Source organism: Ranitomeya variabilis, chromosome 6 (genome assembly GCF_051348905.1).
Source record: "Ranitomeya variabilis isolate aRanVar5 chromosome 6, aRanVar5.hap1, whole genome shotgun sequence".
Taxonomy (NCBI): Eukaryota; Metazoa; Chordata; class Amphibia; order Anura; family Dendrobatidae; genus Ranitomeya; species Ranitomeya variabilis.
The window spans coordinates 555,970,057-555,984,719 of NC_135237.1; the positions used below are offsets into that span (position 1 = coordinate 555,970,057).

Consider the following 14,663-nt stretch of genomic DNA (forward strand, 5'->3'; position numbering starts at 1 on the left):
TACATTTCATTTACAAGAATGCCCCGTTAATGGAAGATGATCACACAACGTGTGGTTACGCCTCAAAGATGGGTCAAAACTATTCAGAGGATCAGAAAAAAAATGATTTAACTTTACAGACTAATGTATATCATCATTATACTGATTCTATCTGTTTGGAGGAACATTATGATGACACCGATAATAGCTGATTGGCGGGGGGTGCCGGGTGTCGGACCCCAGCTGATCAGACATTGATGACTTATCCTAAAGTAGTGAACAACCTCTTTAAGATAAAAGTTAAAAAAAATGTACACACAATAAAAAATGTACAGTATATACGTAGATCAAATAAATGAATAAATAAATGCATAAATAAATAATAATAATAACAATAATAATAATTATAGCCATTTTGAATTTTGCAAAATCTAGCTAGGGGGTTCATTAAATTTACAATTAGTACCACAATCTCACAAAAATCATTTATATAGCATCATTTGTATACTGCAATTAGACAATTATATTCTCTATGCTGTACAATAGTGGAGAAAGCGATGTACAGAATATCTGTACATTATGTACAATAGAGGGCAGAAAATATGAAATTATGATCCTTTTTTAACACCATATTGAACAATTATTGCTAAAATATTCAACATATAATTTTAGTGACATACAGAACTTACTATGAAAAGTATTTTCATAGCTGACAACATTCAGAATATTTACACCATAAAATAACAAAATGACCATGTACCTATCTAGAAATTTAAAAAATTAATAAACCTTTTTTATATTTAATTAATTACCAGTCTATGCAAAATTACCATATTTCGCTTCCTTTCATCTCCAATACCATGCTGAACATGCTGGTTTATCTGCCTAGTTCATGCTCTTTTGCAAGATACTTTGGGCTGCTGCTCAAGAAAAATCACAACTCAGCCACTATTTAAAAAACATTCTCCCTGTGCAAGTTTCTCTACTCGCCATCCCCCATGCATGCTCACACACAGAGTCACAGCACCATGGAATTAATGGTGCTATATAAATAATAATAATAATAATTGTATATAGTGTATGGATTTTTGATGGAGCAACAGTTCAAAGCAGCTTTGTAAAGAGCATGAACTAAACAGTTATACCAGCAATTTAATTATGGTGTTGGAAAGTGAAAGTGGAAAAAAAAAGGTAATAGAGTAGATTACAAAAATGCATTACTTTGCAAGGCTAATCATTAATTAAATAAAAAAAAGCTCTTTAAAATTTTGCATCAGATTAATAACAAAAATGTGATATGTAATGGATCATATTTCTGACAAAATGTACCCGTGCAAATGTTTTTTTTAATATAAATGACTTACTGGAAAAATCGACCACGATGAAACTTTATGAAAAATGTATGTAGAAAAATATTTCTTTTGCAATTTTTCTCTTTTATTAACATATATGCTAGATTAAAATTAAATTAGAAATGCATTTAATTAATTTGCTAAGAGTGTAATACTGAAATATAAAATAATGTTAGATAATGTTTTTTTCTTTTAAATACAAAAATAATGGAAATTTCATTTAAGGTACTAAGTGTATGAATTAGATCACAATTCTAATATATTTGGATTACATAAATAATAAATTTTTTGAAAATGTGTTTGGTTTGTATTACCTAATGTTGTCTTCAAGTGTAAAAATAAAAAAATAAATAAACAAAATAACTGAAAAAATATTTTTTTCTCTAAACAAACTGGTAGTATTCTTATACGGTTGACTATTTTACACCTTTATTTTCTAGGTACAATTTGTGCCCACAAGTTGTAGAGGGGTATAATTTGGAGCCTACTGATGTCTTTGACCCTATACTTTACCTCCATATGCCTTTTCTTTTTTAAAAAGAGGTGTATGGCATCTTTTTTTATGTATTTTATGAATCTGACATAACACTAGCATGACATGTTCCATCAGATGCCTTGACATAGAAACATTGCTTCGGAGGGACAGTACCTCCATAATACAAGGCCATACGGAGGCACCATATGGCCACACACATATTACATTTGGCATTGTCGAATGATGTTTCGAGAGATTTCATCTTCCTCCATATTTTTGCTCCGCAGTGTTGATCTTTTAGTTGATATGTCCAATCAACATTTAATAAAGGTCTTTCACAGAGGAAAAAATCCAATTGACACCAAATTGGGTAATTTGTTTTCTAATGGAGCATTCTTTTATATGAATGTTTTAAAAAAATCATCTGTATACCTCCATCTAAAATCGGAAAAAAATAAAGGCACATAACAAATATCTCCATACATGTCTCTAGGTGACTTATCATGACTCTATATGAATATATGATCCATCAGCCGGATAAGTAATCTGTGACTACTGGAAGAGGTGGCCAGCAAATCTCCTTCCCTTCCAGCTTTCTCGGGTCTTCTTTTGATTACTCAATCTGGCACAACATTATCAATGCCGTGTGCTGCACACACGGTGTCGAGTAATCCTGGCTAATCAAAAGAAGAGCTAGGAGACAGATTACTTGGCCGATGGTCAAGTGTCCTACAAATCAATTCTACTATCGCTTGTCAGAGGATTCATTTGGTCTAGACTATGAACAGGGCACTCCAAGAGGTATGATTTTGAAGTAGGGTTCTACCCACTTGAAGCAATAGGAAAAGAAATTCGGCACTCCGAATGTTACTTATCTTTTAGTTTCCACTACAAGGCTTACAATTCATACTACGTTTCGGTCAAAGTTGACCTTCATGAAATACACGGATTACTGGTAGATGAAAAAGAGAAGACCGCTAGTAGAACTATGGAACCCAACTATGGTGAGAGCATCAATAGACATCTACAAGCAACATGTGTGTCTGACGAAGGTCAACCTTGACTGAAAGGTAGTACAAATTGTATGGCTTGCAGTGGAAAATAAAAGAACACATAAGAAAAATTTTGAGCGCCAAGTTACTTTTCATATAAATTCAATTGGAGACTCCACTGGTGACAAAACTGTGCACTTTATAGGACTATTCTTCTCATCAAAACTAGGAGCGAGGGACAGGGTCTTGTGGAACCCGGTTATAAATCAATGTGTGCATCAGGCTGCTGGTGATCTTTATCATAGGATAAATTTAAAATTAAATCATGGCTTCCATTCTACTCAAAAGCCATGATGCAAAAGCGAAGAAAGCCTTAGTCACACTATAACTAAAAGTACTGGATTTACCGTTCTCGATGCTTAATACTTTGATAAAAATAATTAATAATAACTTAACCACATTAAATGTAAAAAAAAAATATTTCCACTTTTTGAAAAAACACATAAAAATAAAAAAATGTATGTAGTAAAAAAATAAATAAATACAGTGATATATTCACTCTGTTGGGTTAGTACTGAACCCTCCCATGGCAAGAACTCCCTAATATGAGTTCTAAATATTTAATATTGTGAATTTTTTTTCTCAAAAAATTTGCGCCAAAGGGATTATTTTATAGAACACATGACTTTCTCTGAGAGGGAAAAAGCTCCATCAATCACCCTACTTAACCTTCATGGCCGGGTCGTGTGTTACTACAGATGGGTTACTCTCTACATGTCACAGCATGTACGAGTTTGTGGGCTAGACCTGTAGCCGCAGCAAAAAGTTGGAAGTTGAAACTTTCTGCTCAAGTTTGGGCTTTCGTTGAGAAATAAGAACATGGTTAAAACATTCCTAATAGATGACATAAATACTTTATAATGCTACTGTGGGGTTTCCGGAAGAAATACAGTAAAGAAAACCAAGGAGAAAAAAAGATAATTTTCAAGTCCGCACACTTTCCGCAGAAAGTTTTTGGTTTATGAATATTAAAAGATGATGTTCTCGAGAAGCCTGCACCGTAGAAGAAGTTATTTGAAGTAGCTGAGACCTGCCACAAGGAAAAACTTTTCCAGAAAGAGCTCTGAATCCAGGACGGCTATGTGAGCGGCTCGACCGATGAGCGTATTTGCCGTACTTGGGAGAGCGTGAAACACATCGTGACGAATTAATGTGCAGTCCTTGGACTCCACCACCGGCTGGAGAAGGTTGTTAATCATTTCGGTGTAGATAGGACCTAGAATGGAAAGAAATTGGATGATATTTTGTTTTATCTTGAAGATAACAAATATATATTTTTAAATAAATACACTTTTGATTGTCTTCTGACACCGGCATAATCTTTTAAAAGAAATAGGCAATTTCTAGCATACATAATTAAGACAATAAAATAATATTTATTAATACAAATTTTGACAAGAAATACATTAACACAAAAAATCAAGTAAAAGAGTTTTAAACTGCAGAGACTAACGTCAGGTAAGTATGAACAATGTGTGTCGTAAAAAGTGTATGCCATCTAGAGTAGCTATCAGTTCATGTACATACATAAATCTGAAAACATGATATCAAGGACCCAACAGAAAAGTGTCCCTGTGCACGAACAGGATATGGGCCCTTCGCAGTCCAAAAGTTTGATTTATGACATAATCTGCTTGCTACTATGTAGATGGATGGAGGCCCCTTTACGTCTTGTACCCTATACAGTTGCACCAGTGAAATGTTCACCCTTGATCTAGTCTAAAATGTAGTTTTATGGCTTTTCTAAAAAAAAAAACCAATTCCTATCCTCACTTATCTTCATTACTCTCCATACTGGTCACATAACTGCAAGTTCTCCAGTCGATACTTCTATCTTATATCTATCATCTTTTATCTAAGCTTCAGGTCTCTTGCCGCTTCCAGCCAAGTCTCCTGTTCATTAGATCCCACAATGTCATTTTGAGAACAATGAACTTTATTGGCATGTGTCTCAACATGTGGTCAAATGGGACATGATGCATGTCATTGACATGCACACGACGGCATAGGTCCTGGTGAATGGAAAATATAGAACAAAGATGATAGAAGACTGAAAATTTTAGATAGAATAGCCAATCGAAGGACTGGCGGTGGTGGTCCAAGTATGGGAACAGCTGAGGAGTCTTTAGTATAAGCATTTTATTTTTTAAACCCCTTCCCGGTGTACAAAAAGAACAAAAAAGTACATTTTGGAACAAATCAAGCCAGACCTGTCACTTTATGCAAGGATCATCAAACTACGACTTGTCTACTTTGGACACATCACATGACGAGAGCAATCACTGCCGAAGGAAATCATGGTCGGAAGAAGAGAAGGACACGGTGAAGAGGAAGACCAGCAATCCGATGACTTGATAGTATCAAGACAACGGCAGACAAGGACCTATCTAGGCTGCACAAGATCAATCTTCCTACAATTCGTTTATTCATCAAGTCGCCATGGCTTGATATCGAGTTGAAGACTCTATTCCAGCAAAATGGTGGCCCGTTGCCAAACTCACATGCAGCAAATCAGAAAATAAATGAGATTCTGGCACAGCCAAATTTTTTGTGAAATTTGAGACAATTTCAATTCAGCTTGGTTTACTAAAATATCGAAATTCAGGATTCCATAAGACAACCCCCTTAATAATAAAGGAAATTACAATAAATAAGTATGTTTAAGCAACTTTTTGTCATTGTTTTTTCTTTTTGCAGCACAGCATTAGTTCCAGCACTCACTTTACCTAATGAATCTGTGGAATCAGAACAGGATGAGCGCGTCGGGTAATTGACCCCTCTTAAGTAACAACTTCCACCACAGTCAGTTAAGCAGACTTAATGAGCTCTTGCTAATTTCCCAGCTGGTAACGCAGGGTACATGTTTTTTATACAATAAAATCGGCAAAGAAGAAATGTTTAAGGACGGGTTCAGTAGTTTTATAGTTTTTCTCTACTCCACAGAGTAAATGATGGACAAATTACAGTAACCAACGTAATATAATCATCAACTGCCAGAGAATAGAACATTTTGAGATGAGAATATTTAACAAAAAAAATCTCTGTACCCGTGTGTTTGTCCTTGATGGCGTTTTTACACATCTCGATCCTCGCGGAATGAAATGGAACATACCGGTCTTGTGGAGACGCAACTAATACAACGTTTTTAAAGTATTGAAGACCTGGAAAAAAAGGATGAGGATTTAAGTGATAAATCGTAATAAAAAACTTGGATTTTTTTTTAAGAGTTTGGAATGTAAAAGAAATATATAAATTTGTTTTCACTCACAAAACAGAAGAACAGGGTTGACCATTTATATGGATACACCTAAATAAAATGGGAATGGTTGGTGATATCAACTTCCTGTTTGTGGCACATTAGTATGTGGGAGGGGGAAACTTTTCAAGATGCGTGGTGACCATGGTGGCCATTTTGAAATCGGCAATTTTGGAGCCAACTTTATTTTTTCCAATGGGAAGAGGGTCATGTGACACATCAAACTTATTGAGAATTTCACAAGAAAAACAATGGTGTGCTTGGTTTTAATGTAACTTTATTATTTCATGAGTTATTTACAAGTTTATGACCACTTATAAAATGTGTTCAAAGTGCTGCCCATTGTGTTGGATTGCCCATGCAACCCTCTTCTCCCACTCTTGACACACTGATAGCAACACCGCAGAAGAAATGCTGCTATCAGTGTGTCAAGAGTGGGAGAAAAGGGTTGTATTGATAATCCAACACAATGGGCAGCACTTTGAACACATTTTATAAGTGGTGTAAATAACTCATGAAAGAATAAAGTTACGCTGAAACCAACCAAGTTTGATGTGTCACATGACCCTCTTCCCATTGGAAAAAATAAAGTTGGGTCCAAAATGGCTGACTTCAAAATGGCCGCCATGGTCACCACCCATCTTGAAAAGTTTTCCCCCTCCCATATACTAATGTGCAACAAACAGGAAGTTGATATCACCAACCATTCCCATTTTATTTAGGTGTATCCATATAAATGGTCCATCCTGTATATTCAAAGTTGGAATTACACTTTCAAAAAGTTCTTCACTTTTGATAATTACTACTTGTTAGAAGAGTCGCTGTTCACAAACTGACTGACAGCAATCAAATGTAATCTTTTGAGAAAACCTAGACAATAAGTGCTTCACTTCTTTAAATAAGGATCTTGATCAGAGGACCCCCCTTTAAGCAATAAACAATAACCATATCTAAACAATGGGTGTTTTCTAAATAGTAAATCCCCTTGAAATGACAAACTCCTATTGTTTTATATTTTTATAGCTAGTAGAGCTGGTAAATTATATATATTTTATTGCCTGTTCTACTATATATGTGCTACTATTGCTTGCATATTTATTGCGAGTATGTAAAGTATTGTGCTAGTAGTAAGACTCCTCTTATTCTCTAGTTATTAACATAGGTGGTAACATTTTATTGAATGTATTATGGCACAAATATTTAATAATGTATCTTTATTATTGTATAGTTAAATGTGTATAATCATAAAAATACAATTTTGTGAGCCCTCAACATACTAATGAACTAATATATACACTCTCAGTGGCATAACTACCATGGAGGCAGACCACATGACTGCAAAGTGATTCATGGTTGGGGAGGCCAGAGTTTTATACTTTTGAAAAAGTTTTTAAAGCTACCATATAGGTTGAGTAGTTGTAAAACTCAGTAGTTGTATAAATACATATGACGGTTCATAATCCTAGTGGTGACAGTGATCAGCACAGGAACAGGAAGTTACTTGTGAGTAATCACTGATGATTGGCTAGTCAAATTTGAACAAAATTAATCAAAAGTCACATGTGAGTGATCACTGATTAATAAATCGCATATGAATCTAGAATTCAGAACAGGAGTAGGAAGTTAAAGGTGAATATAGAATTCTACAGACGAACAGGAAGTCCATGTAAGTGATCACTGATTGGCTAGCCACATATGACTATGGAAAGTGATTTCCTGCTCATGCACTGAGTTCTATAGCCATATGTGTTTAGCCAATCAGTGATCACTCACATGTGACTGTTCCTGTATCTAATTATATTTTCCCATGTGACTTCCTATTCCTGTATCTAATTATATATTCACATGTGATTTCCTATTCCTATATGGGATTATATATTCATTTGTGTTATTTTAGTAATCACTCACATGTGCCTTCCTGTTCCTGTATGGAATTCTATAGTCATATAAATCAATCACTCATATGTGACTTGTAATTAATTTTATTCATATTTGACTAGCCAATCGGTGATCACTAACAATTGAGTTACTGTTCCTGTGCTGTATGTTATAGCCATATGTTGTTAAGCAATAAGTGATCACTCACATTTGATTTATTTTTCCTGTATGAAATTCTATATTCACATATGACTTCCTGTTCCTGTATGAAATTCGATATTCACATGTGATTTCCCGTTACTGTAGGAAATTTTATATTCACATGCGACTTCCTGCTCCTGTATGGAATTTTATATTCACATGGGACTCCCTGTTGCTATAAGAAAATCTCTATTCACATGTGACTTCCTGTTCCTGTATGGAATACTATATTCATAGTGACTTCCTGTTCCTGTATCGAATACTATATTCACATGTGACTTCCTGTTCCTGTATGGAATACTGTATTCATAGTGACTTGCTGTTCCTGTATGGAATTCTATATTCACATGTGACTTCCTGTTGCTGTAGGAAATGCTATATTCACTTGTGACTTCCTGTTCCTGTATGGAATACTGTATTCATAGTGACTTGCTGTTCCTGTATGGAATTCTATATTCACATGTGACTTCCTGTTCCTGTATGAAATTCTATATTCACATGTGACTTCCTGTTCCTGTATAGATTTCTATATTCACATGTGACTTCCTGTTCCTGTATGGAATTCTATATTCTCATGTGACTTCCTGTTCCTGTATGGAATTCTATATTCACATGTGACTTCCTGTTCCTGTATGAAATTCTTTACTCACATGTGACTTCCTGTACTGTATGGAATTCTAAGTTCATATGTAACTTCCTGTTCCTGTATGAAATTCTATATTCACATGGGACTTCCCATCCCTGTATGGAATTCTACATTCACATGTGATTTCCTGTTCTTGTATGAAATTCTATACTCATGTGTGACTAGGCAATAAGTGGTCACTTACAAATGACTTTCCATTTCTATGCTGAATTTTATATTCCTGTGTGCAGTGATCATTTACATGTGACTTACTCTGCTGAATGCTCTATTTATATAAAAGTAGCCAATCACTGTTCAATTATATGTGATGATGACTGATTAGCAAATCAGTGATCACTCACATGTGATTTCCTCTTCATGTAATTAATTCTATTTTTATACATACAGTGCTCAGCATAAATAAGTACACCCTTTTGAAAAGTAAGATTTTAAGCTATATCTTGGTGAATACAAGAATAATTTTCAACATTTTGACAAGACCGAGTTTCAGAGAACAGCGTGATGGTGGCATCTTCTCTTTCACTATATAGCAGTACATGTGAATTCATGATCCTACCAATGACATGTAGACCCCGACACCTGCAGCTCATGTAGCCCAACATAAGGATACTGCCACCACCATGTGTCACTGCAGGCACCGGACATTTAGAAAAATCGCTGAGCTCATACAAAATACTACATGTAGTAGTTTTGTATGTGGGGTGTACTAATGTTTGGCATCCACTAATTTGAGTAAAACTGAATCAACTAATTTGTATTAAAACTTATATTATTAACCTTACGTATGGGTGATGGGTTAAAAAAATGTTTTATGAAACTCAGTCTTGTCAAAAGTTTGGAGATATTGATTAAAATCTTACTTTTTAAAGGAGTGTACTCATTTATGCTGAGCACTGAAATTCGCTAATCAGTGATTACTCACACTACTTTCTTGTGCTGCATTCTTTTTTCCCAAGTCATCACTGAGGAAGTCAATAATTCTGACAGAAGATGTTTTTCCATTTAATCTTCTTTTTCAAGGTTGGCCATTTTGGTGGAACACAATCATTTTTGGGGTCATAATTGGACACAATGAAGTGTAAGAATCTGTTCACACCAACAAGAAAGAGGTCTTTTGGAATTTTACATGAGACTTTCCACATTATTTCATGTGAAGATTTGAACCCTCTGTAGCATACTGCTTGTCATTAGTGATGAGCGAGTGTGCTCGTTACTCAAGATTTCCGAGCATGCTCGGGTGTTCTCCGAATATTTTGGGCGTGCTTGCAGCTGCATGATTTGCAGCTGATAGACAACCTGAACACATGCAGGGGTTGCCTGTTTGTTAGGGAATCCCCACATGTATTCAGGCTGTCTAGCAGTCGCAAATCATGCAGTTGCGGGGACACAAACATAATATACGAGCACGCCCAAGACACTCGGAGAACATCTGAGTATGCTCAGAAAAGTTGAGTAACGAGCACACTCGCTCATCACTACTTGTCATCAATAATACCCGGACCCCTACACAACCCCACTGCATTACCCAGGGTATAGTTGCAGTGTGACTGAGTAATCAGTAATGTGCTTTTGCCATAATTGGTACATACCGGGCTTTTGGCTGAGTTGAAACAGAAATGATTTCCGCAGATCGGCATTGTCCCTGAAAGTCAACTGCAGGAGTGAACCCGACTTTTTTAATTTCTGCATTAGCCACAAACCTGGAAGTCATAAAACAGGTGAAACAAATGTAACCATAAACCAAACTTTTTATATACCGTGGACAAGTTGTAAGATCTACTAGATATCAATAATTTATCCATTAAAGGGGTTGAACCAGATTCAATAACAAAAAACATGGTTGCTTTTTATGTTCAAGAAACACTGCCACTCCTATCCATTGTTTTTTTCTGGTATTGTCGCTCAGCACAACTGAAGTGAATGCAGCTGAATAATCTATGGAGAGGGGTGTTTGTTTTTTTTAGCCATGTTTGTCTAATATGTATGACCCCTTTAGACATTAATGGCTTATACATTAGGTAAGGCCTCCATATTTAATCAATGTGAGTCCAATCTTCGAGACCAACCTATAAATACAGTAAAGAGGCCAATGTGTTCACTGGAACATTTTGCTGATAGAAAGGGATCCCATGATTCACAGAACAACATTATTTAGTTTGGCACCTTTTAAATTATTAAGATTTTTTTATTAAAAATATGTAAAAAATGCATATGGTATAAAATAGGAACAATTATCAAAATGTTTTATTTTTTCAAGTTTTAAACACTAAGGAGAGCAGCTGTTGACAATTACCATGAAAATCTAGTGAACTGCTAGCTCGCATTACGACTGCAGTAAATGTGGGTGGGATCTGCTTGTATCGGCTCCTCCTCCAAAGCCTTCTCTTATGTCAATAGGTTTTTTGCCGCTGTTAAGCTAGGGTCACATGACAGAATTTTTTTATCATCCAAGATAACTGGGTCGATTAGGCTAAACACACTCTGATTACAGTGTGGTCATAGCGTGTCCAATTTTCACATATGCGGTGAAGATGGAAAAAAAATTCTTCCATCTTCTCCATTGTGTCAGTCCGTAAAAATCTAATTTTTTCCACAGACTCATTGATTTGCAAGGCCGAATATAGGATCAAACTTGGGCATGGAGCGATTTTTTTCCTCTGACACACCAAATCTGTGGAAAAAACTGGGACATGTGCACAGCCCCAAAGACTAACATTGGCCCAAGTCCAACTAACACTTGGACCGAAAATACAGTCATCTTTACATGCCTTTAGTTGTAGACTTTTCCAAAGAACAGATACAACAGTGGCTGAAGAATCTATCTGTTCTTGGGATAGCTTGCCAACCAGCTTTCCCTGGAATAGACAAAAGTAACAGAGGCTGAAGAACCTAACAACATAGGAAGAGGCATTATAGGGGACTGAGTAGCTTGCACTGTTTCTGGTCATCGCCCACCAGTCCATCCTTACAGTGATTAGAGTGGAGCAGTCATATCATTACCTGCCGCAGAGCTCGGATCTCATTGATTAATGGTAAGCAGTGGCAGCAGGTCCGGTCTCCAGAGCTTTGGCAGTGTCTTCATGCAGTGACCTATTCTCACTGCAGGTTGAAGTCACCACCGCAACCCTGCTGTCACCACTCATCGGAAATCACTGTGATCCGAGCGCTGCAGCTGTGAACTGGGCATGCCAGGGGTGCATAGAAGATAGGGTGTCTTCCATACTTGTGGTGTGTAAGCAGGGTATATGTCAATTTTATTTTTATCTTAGCTTTCGTTAGTTCAATGGCCACAGTGCTAAGGTGTTCCTACACATTACATGTAAGGCAACTTATACTCTGGTTCATTGCTTTACATTTTTGCACTCATTGCTCCCAAGGGCATAGACTCCCTTTTTTTGAGCTGGGCATTAGGTCTATATAGGTTTCCATTACTGGATGTCCATAGATGGGCCCCGGTCCTGCTCGGCCCTTATTTACACTGAGGTCATTTTGACACATGATAGAGTTGGGTACACCATGGCGCTGTTGGGATGTCTTTTACGTTTCTTTTTTTTATTAAAAACAGTGTTACTGTAACTAAGTCCCCTGTGTTATTTATACGCACTATTGCTGATTACTTACAGCATGATATTGTTGTGAATTCCGCTCTTGGGCTCCCTCCGGTGGTTGTAAGTAGTACTTTTGTGAATTCTGCACTTGGGCTCCCTCCTGTGGTTTTGAGTGGTATAGCTGCTTCTTGGATTTAGCATCAGCAGCTGCGTCCATTGATCTTCTTTCTGCTCGGCTATATTAGTCTGGCTTTTTCCCTCAATCAATGCCAGTTGCCAATTGTTCCTGCCTGGAGGCACGGCTCTTGGATTTCCCTGACACTCTGACTCGTTCAGCAAAGATAAGTCCTTGCTTGTCCTTTTGCAGTCCACTTGTTGTGGACTTATTGTTCAGCACATTCTATGTTTTGCTCATTTGTCCAGCTTATCAGTATGGATCTATTTAGCTAAGCTGGAAGCTCTGGGCTGCAGATTTTGCCCTCCACACCTTTAGTCAGGTGTGGAGATTTTTGCATATCTCTGCGGTGGACTTTTTCTAGTTTTTATTACTGACCGCACAGTGTTTCTTTCCTTACTGTCTATCTAGCTAGAATTGGCCTCCTTTGCTAAAATCTTGTTTCATACTACGTATGTCATTTCCTTCTCCTCTCACAGCCAATATTTGTGGGGGGCTGTTCTTTCCTTTGGGGATTTTCTCTGAGGCAAGATAGCTTTCCGTTTTCTACCTTTAGGGGTAGCTAGTTCTCCGGCTGTGACGAGATGTCCAGGGAGTGACAGGAACATTCCACAGCTACTGCTAGTGTTATGTTAAGATCAGGAACTGCGGTCTGTATAGTTACCACCTGCCCAGAGCTAGTCGCATGTTGCTCCTAAATTATCAGTCCATAACAGTGCAACTGGCCAAAAATGAGTTGAATGCATCCCAAAAGAAGGAAAAGAAAAAGAGTTCTGAGCCATTTTTTTTCCTTTAGTCTGTTTTGTCTTTTTCCTTCCTCTTAATCTCTGGGTGGATTTGGGCGCGGACATGGATGTTCAGGGTTTGTTTTCTCGTGTGGATCAGCTTGCTGCAAAACTTCAGATTATCCAAGATTATGTTGTTCAGACTCCAGCCTTAGAGCCTAGGATTCCTACTCCAGATTTGTTTTACGGGGATAGATCTAAGTTTTTGAACTTTAAGAATAACTGCAAATTGTTTTTTGCTCTGAAACCCCGTTCCTCTGGTGACCCCACTCAGCAAGTTAAAATAGTTATTTCTCTGCTGCGTGGTGACCCTCAGGACTGGGCATTCTCCCTTGAGTCAGGGGATCCGGCATTGCTTAATGTAGATGCATTTTTTCAATCGCTCGGATTATTGTATGACGAACCTAACTCTGTAACGCATGCTGAGAAAACACTTTTGGCCCTGTGTCAGGGTTAGGAAGCGGCAGAATTGTACTGCCAGAAATTTAGAAAATGGTCTGTGCTCACTAAATGGAATGAGGATGCTTTGGCAGCAATTTTCAGAAAGGGTCTTTCAGAAGCCCTTAAAGATGTTATGGTGGGGTTCCCCACGCCTGTTGGTTTGAGCGAATCTATGTCCCTAGCCATTCAGATTGATCGGCGCCTGCGCGAGCGCAAAGTGGTGCACCATATGGCAGCATCCTCTGAACAGAGTCCTGAGCCTATGCAATGTGATAGGATTCTGACTAGAGCGGAACAGAGTGGATACAGACGTCAGAATGGGCTGTGTTTTTACTGTGGTGATTCTGCTCATACTATTTCTGATTGCCCTAAGCGTATTAAGAGGGTCACTAGATCTGTTACCATTAGTACTGTACAGCCTAAGTTTCTCCTGTCTGTGACCCTGATTTGCTCATTGTCATCTTTCTCTGTCATGGCATTTGTGGATTCAGGCGCTGCCCTGAACTTGATGGACTTAGATTTCACCAGGCGCTGTGGTTTTTCTTTGCAGCCTTTGCAGAGCCCTATTCCTCTGAGGGGTATTGATGCTACACCGTTGGCCAAGAATAATCCTCAGTATTGGACTCAGCTGACTATGTGCATGGCTCTAGCACATCAGGAAGATTGTCGTTTTCTGGTGTTGCATAATTTACATGATGTTGTTGTACTGGGTTTTCCATGGTTACAAGTACACAATCCAGTGTTGGATTGGAAATCGATGTCTGTGACTAGTTGAGGTTGTCAAGGGGTACATAGTGACGTTCCTTTAATGTCAATTTCCTCTTCCCCCTCTTCTGATGTTCCGGAATTTTTGTCAGATTTCCAGGATGTATTCG

At 37.5% G+C, this 14,663-nt stretch overlaps 1 protein-coding gene across 1 annotated transcript in view; it reads right to left on the reverse strand.

Moving 5' to 3' along the window:
* Positions 1–1,408: 1,408 nt before the first annotated feature.
* FAM135B (family with sequence similarity 135 member B) overlaps positions 1,409–14,663 on the reverse strand; it is a 289,887-nt gene continuing 276,632 nt past the window's right edge. Inside the window, exons 18-20 of the mRNA XM_077271274.1 lie at positions 10,429–10,539; positions 5,906–6,019; positions 1,409–4,074 (exon numbers count right to left, since the gene is read on the reverse strand). Of these exons, the coding sequence (XP_077127389.1) occupies positions 3,869–4,074; positions 5,906–6,019; positions 10,429–10,539 (431 nt within the window). The 3' untranslated portion in view covers positions 1,409–3,868. The remainder of the gene's footprint in view (positions 4,075–5,905; positions 6,020–10,428; positions 10,540–14,663) is intronic.